At 47.8% G+C, this 6,250-nt stretch overlaps 1 protein-coding gene across 1 annotated transcript; it reads right to left on the minus strand.

Annotated features, from left to right (window-relative positions):
- Positions 1-229: 229 nt before the first annotated feature.
- ID3 (inhibitor of DNA binding 3) lies at positions 230-2,309 on the minus strand. The gene is made up of 3 exons (XM_074934165.1): positions 1,811-2,309; positions 1,530-1,608; positions 230-831 (listed from the first exon to the last, which is right to left on the minus strand). The coding sequence occupies exons 1-2, from the start codon at positions 2,135-2,137 to the stop codon at positions 1,552-1,554; spliced, it is 384 nt and encodes a 127-aa protein (XP_074790266.1). The 5' UTR covers positions 2,138-2,309; the 3' UTR covers positions 230-831; positions 1,530-1,551.
- Between the last annotated feature and the right edge of the window lie 3,941 nt (positions 2,310-6,250).

Here is a 6,250-nt window from a genome sequence, read left to right on the forward strand (position 1 = left end):
GAAGGAAGACTGATGTGACTTTCAGAATTTTAGGGGAAGAGAAGGACTAGTCAAAAAACAAACTTAATTTTATTATGTAAAAACTTTTAACTTTTATAAAAAGTTTATAAAGCAAGTACAATGCATGATCGCAGAAATTCACCTTCCTGCAAAAAAGGTACAAACATTATACTCTATTATAGAGTTCAACAATAAACATGGGGCCACAGCCCCAGAACAACTCATTTTTGAAATTCTTGTTGGTATTACCCCCTACCCAGCCCCCTGTAAGGATTTTTTTTTTCAAATCACACTATAATCCAAAATATACATACAACTGCATCTCTGCAAGTCTTTTTAAAGCATGTTGTGGTCTCATTTATAGCCAGCCATGTTTTAAAGATACCTATATAATGACTGGGGAGCCAGTCTAGCACACTTGGGATTTTGTGAACACAAAACACTGATCTTACAGTGCGCAGATGATGCTCAAGGAGTCAGGACTTCCCAGCTTTTCTTGCCCTTGTGCAATGAGGCGGTTAAATTCAAATATTCAAGAGTTCAGATCCATTTCTGAATGGGGGATGGAGGGAGCAGAATCAAAAGTCTTTCCTGGCCTGTTGAGATTTATTTTCAGGCAAGAAGCAGAGTGGGAAGCAGAAACAGTACTAAAAAACCAGCCAAGCATCCAATGCCTTGTGCCACATGCTCCACAGACACAATATCTGGAAGATAAAGCCTGAGGTCCCTCCATTATTGGATTCATGGGGTTGAAGTCTGATCCTTTCCAAGTCAAGGTCTCTCTTTACCTCCCTTGGAGAGAGCCAAGTGTTGTGATCCCACACCTGCAGTCTGAATAGGGGTAGAGGGGAGGGGGGCGGGGGATGAGAGAGAAAGACATGTCAGTTATTCAGAGCAGATCACAGGCAGGTCTGCACTAGACATCCTGGCGCCAGAGAGAGGAAACTTCTATTTACCTCCAGCTGATAAGGAATCAGGAACCAACACTCACGCTGGAGGTTTGCTAATTGGCACCAAAAGGAAAAAAGAGACAAGCCCTTCTGTTCCTAACTCTCTACAGATGGATCTAAAATTACACAGATTAGAAGGGAGGGACACATGCTTGGCGGTGCCTCCCTGCCTGAAAACACCCCCCCCCCCCTTAAAAAAAAAAAAGCCTCTTGATTCGACCCATTTCAACAGGGCCGTTGAAGCAGCTGCAGAGTTCGCTATAAAAAGAAGGACATTGTAACAAGAATGACCCCATTTGCAGGAGCTGGAAAGAGGCTGAACTGCGGGCACCAGAAGGGACAATGGCTACAGATCTCATTCCACTACAGTTGCTGCTTAAAAAAAAACCACAACCTCAATCAACCGCAAGGGAAGAGACACGAGAGATGCCCAGCGCCAAGCAGCGTGGCTTGCACGAAGGGGGGCGATTTAAAATCATCCCTCCCTGGTTAGTGTCAAGCCACTCACGCGAATTCCCGGGGACGGAGAAGTGGGCTAGGGATAGAAACTGACAAGGAAGCGCGTGGTCCAAGTCTTACCTGGTGGGGGGGGGAAGAGACATTAATGGCACAAGCGTCTCTCGTCTTTCGAGCACAGTTCAGAGGCGAGTTCAGAGGCCTGCAGAGAGGAGAAGGGAAATAAGCAAGGGGGGGACCTGGTGTGTGTGTGGGGGGGGAATTTTTCTTCCCTGGGGAAAAAGGGCAGCAGCCCCGCAGGCTGATTTCTGCCTGCACAGGGCACTACCCGGCTGGGGGAAAGGTGGCCCCGATGTAGCGCCAATGTTACCATGAAGAGTCACCAGCCGGGGCCCCGTCCTTACCTTCAGGGAGAGGAGGGAGGTCTCGGCGGACGGGTCCTGGCCCTGGCCCTTCGCCTGCTCCTCCAGCACGATCTGCAGGTCGAGGATGTAGTCGATGACGTGCTGCAGGATCTCCACCTGGCTCAGCTTGGTGCCCTGGGGGATGCCCGGCACCAGCTCGCGCAGCTTGGAGTAGCAATCGTTCATGTCGTATAGCAGGCTCATGGGCTCCTCCAGCGCCGGGCTCTTGCTGGGGCTGCCCCGGGCGATGGCCAGGCTCTGGTCCGACAGGCAGCACACGGCTTCGTAGCAGCTCCTGACGGACCGCACCGGGCTGATGGCTTTCATGGTCACCGGGCTGGGCTGGCGGACGCCTGGCAGCGCTGGGCTGGTGTCTCGGGAAGGCAGATCTTCCCCTCCACCCCCGGCTGGCTGCTTGCACGTCTCTCCTGCGGTGCAATCCCGGCGCGCAAACCCCAGCTCCTCCGTGCAACGGGCTGCCGCCGCCTCGCCCCCCTCCGGCCTTTTATACGCCGGGCGCTCCGCTCCGGCTCCGCCCCTTTCTATGCAAACGAGCCGCGCCGCTGTCCCCGCCCCCCGCTTCTGCCTCTCTGGTGGCAAGCCGGGGGAAATGTTGCATGGAGCGCTTACAAGCTGGTTGCATGGCGAAGCCGGCTTCCACGGGCTTCGCCTGACACCAAAGAGCCCAGGGCATGAAAGGAATGAGGAAGCTCTGATTGCAAACGGGCGGGCCAAGCTATCAACCCCCCCCACACACACACACACCCCTTTGCTTTTTAAAACTCAAAATTCCAAGTCGAGCTCTTCTCCCCTGCCGCGTTTGTCTCTCCCGGCCCCTTTAAAAAAAAAAAAGCAGCCCTGGCTGGAAAAGACAAACCCGGCTTTCAAAGCGCGCCTTTGCAAAGCCCAGCCCCAGGGTGCAGCCCCTCGAACTCCAGCACCCACCGAAGCCGTGAAGCCCCTCGCGGCAGGGACTTTTTTCCCCGGGGGTGGTTTGTTTTTTTCCCAGGGGGCTCTAGTAAGGAATTAGTGGCGCCTTGTTCCGCACTTTGCTGCTCATATGACCTCCAGACTTTCTGCCGTCAGGAATGATCTTGTGACCAGAAAAATAAAAAAGCTTTGCGGTAAAGCTGAGGTTACCGTGGAGAAACCAGATTTGGGTCAGCAACTCTTTGACTGCAGAAACGTTGTGTTGGGGGGGGGATCTATATAAGTAGGGGTTTATTTTATTTTGAAACAACAGAAACAGGGTAAAAAACTCAAGTGACATGGTTGTATCGGTTTAACTAAAAGGACAAAACTTTATGGGTGGGTCCAACTTTTGGGGTGCAGACAAGACCCAGTTCGCTTGGGGCCTTATCCCACTCACATTTGGGTGTAAATCCAGAGTAACTGAGAGTCGAATGAGGCCCTAAAAAACAGTTTTGGTGGAAGGTGGGGCGGAGGCTGAGGAGAGGGTATAAAAAGTTCTCTTTATATTTTAACTTGATTTTTAAAAATCAATCTCAAATGGGCTGTGTGATATACTTTATTGATCCCAAGCCTGGAGATTTTTCCAAGGGCCAGCTTTTTATTTTGGAATGTGTTTTGATTATTTGTGAGTGGGCAACTGCTATGGAAATACTACTTTATGGCCCATGACAATGGGGTATGCCATTTAATTTTCCCCCTAGCCCATTACTGGTTTCCCAAATCCCTTGCTTGCTATTTCTGTTAATACAATTTCTTAAACTGTATTATTTCAGGGGCTGTGGGGGAGGCCAGGGCACCTGGAGTAAATTATGCCTGCCCACAAGTACAATTTACTCCAGATCTGCCTAAACCCTAGGTTATGTGTGTGTGTTTTTCCAACAAAACAAAACATACTGTATTTTTTTTTTTTTTTGGCTTTTCTCTCTTCTGCTTTCACATTTATCTAAGTTTGGAAAAAATCACTTCCCCAACCCCCTTGGGTATACAACTCTAACCATGGTCAATTTCCATGTTTTTAAGCAGTCTGCATGTCACAATGGGTTTTTTTAAATATATATTTATTTGGGGGCCGGGGTTGTTTAATGTAATGGAAAAGCTAGTTAAATTATTCATTCCTTCAAGACCTTAGATTGCACATTACTAAATCTTTATAAAAAGTAGTTATTTTTTGGTAACCCCACTATTTTCTCCTCCTCCCTCACCCTCCTGTAGTCCTCTGACCCTGCCAATCCTCACTCCTTTTTAGGGAGACTCCCTAATTTTGGATTCATTTTAAGGCCTTTAAAAAAAAAACCCTCTCTCCCTGAGGAAATAAATTGCAATGAGATATTTTCAACCCTCGCTCCGAGTTTGTTGGGAAACCTCCTTCATTCAAATGGTGGCAGCTGGAGAATAAACCTGAACTTGATGGGGCAGGGGAATTTCGTCTGTTTTTAAAGAAAAATAATAAATCTTTAACCTGTTTTTCAGAATCTGGGGTATTGGCCTGGACTATCCAAAGACTTTTTTTTTCCAATTTTTTTTTTATGTTAAGTTTTGAAATTTTCTTAGCACTCATACAAGTCACCATCAGCCCTAGGGCCTCCCAGAGTATGTTTCCCAGCCCTGCGCCCCAGCCCTGAGCTTTTTTTTTTTTTCATTTACACCCCCCCCCAAAACATTCGATCTTTAACCCCATTTTTGCCTCGTTCCAGGAACTGAGCGATTGCACTGGAATATCCCCAAGGCTGATTTTTTAAATAACTTTTTTTTTTTTTTTTGGTGGCAAAGATTCTCTGTGTGCAACATGTTTGGCTGCTTGGACAGGCAGCCCCGGAGCATCCCTGAACTTTCTGTTCCCACTCTTGCTCCCTACCCTCCCTCCAATCCCCCCCCCCGTCCTCCTTGCATTTTTTATTTTTATGAAAGGATGTCATTAAGGCTTTTGTTTGAACTGTTTTTGTTTAAGAACTTTTCTCACAATCCTATTTTTTGTTGAGGAATCTGCTCCCTTTGCCCAGCTGTGTCCCTCTCCCTCCAGCTGTGTTGATCTAACTCTCCGCTCCAGACAGCCTGGCGCCAGCCTTGCGAACGTCATGCATTCACACAGGGATGCGTGGCCAAGGCAACCTTTCCGCCGCCATAGCCACCGAACTGGAACCTCGCAGCCCAGCCAATGAGAGGCCGGGGAGGTGCTTTAACGCTCGAAGGGGCGTGGCCTCGCTGGGGGAATAGAACCTTGAGTGCAAAATTAGCTTAGATTCTGGGAACGTGCAAACATTTCTGCATGAGGCTGTTGCTTCCCCCCCCTTTTTTTTAAACTACAATTTGGTGGGGCTGGATCATTTCTGGCCTTTTTCTGGGAACTGATTCCCACTGCAAGCCAAGAATCAGAATATTATTATCACTTACAGTTTAGGCCAGTGGGGGAGTCATAAAGTCCGTTTTTTTGGCTCAAAGCAGTATTCACCCCGCCCGCCACCCCCAAAAGCTCTGGAGTGCAGTGATTTCATGTTGAGAATGGCCCACACTGTGTGTGTTTTATTAACAAAAATTGGTTGTTTTAGAACTGCACTGGGCCCTGAGAGCGAACTTTTCAGAACAAGTCCCATAAAGCTCACAACAAGGACTGGTGTTCGCCTCCCAGGCTCTTTGATTCACCTGGATTCATTTGTAAAGGGGGAAAGTCAGCAAACAGCCATCATCCCCTCCCAGACTCTCTCTTCTCCAGCTCGAAATGTTCACTAACTTCTCAGCCAGGCAATGTACCCCATCCTCAACCCTTCCCTGAAGTCCCTTTTACCGGTTATTTGTTGCTACATCTATTGTAATTTGCATCAGTTCTGCAATGCTGAGGATTTTTCCAAGGCTTCTCTCTAGGAATTTCTTAATTGCCACCGAATGTGCCCCTGAGAAGTTCTGTTACGATCAAACCTTTAAAAACAGAACAAAAAAACAGAGGTGGCAGGATACGAAATAGAGTAAGACTTCTGGCTCCCAGAATGTGGTATTTTGGGGTGGGAGAATAGAAGTGAGGATAGGACTGATGATTGGAAGACAGGGATGGGAGTTGCATTTAGTTTATCATACCAACCTAACCTCAAGCTGTTGGACAGGGACTCGGGCTTTGGGGGATTTTCTCAGGGCTCCGGCATCTTCAGGATTCCTGGCAGCGCTGCATCCATGAAAGTGATTGAGAACAGAAGAGAGGAGGAGGAACAGAATATATGCCCAAGGAAATTACAAAGAAGACAGTTCTTCCACAGTGGTCATCTGGATTCACTTTCTGGACAAGGGCTGGATCAAATCTTGTCCCAAATCTTTTGGGACCTTCACTTCTGTCCCCTTATTCACAATCAAAACAAGAGCTAGGAAAAAAAACAGCTGGCCAGGCAAACTCACTTGAGCTCTGATTCAGGAAGGCATTTAAGCACATGCTTAACTTCATGTTTGTGCTTATGTCCAATTTACTTTTTGTTTCTAATTGTC

This window comes from Natator depressus, chromosome 19 (genome assembly GCF_965152275.1).
Source record: "Natator depressus isolate rNatDep1 chromosome 19, rNatDep2.hap1, whole genome shotgun sequence".
Lineage (NCBI taxonomy): Eukaryota > Metazoa > Chordata > Testudines > Cheloniidae > Natator > Natator depressus.

What these genes read in the sequence shown, in the direction of transcription:
- ID3 (XM_074934165.1), bottom strand. Translation starts at nt 2,137, where the DNA reads ATGAAAGCCATCAGCCCGGTGCGGTCCGTCAGGAGCTGCTACGAAGCC. An exon ending in CCTCCCTCCTCTCCCTGAAG is followed by an intron (nt 1,609 to 1,810) that starts GTAAGGACGGGG and finishes TCCTCTCTGCAG; the next exon opens with GCCTCTGAACTCGCCTCTGA.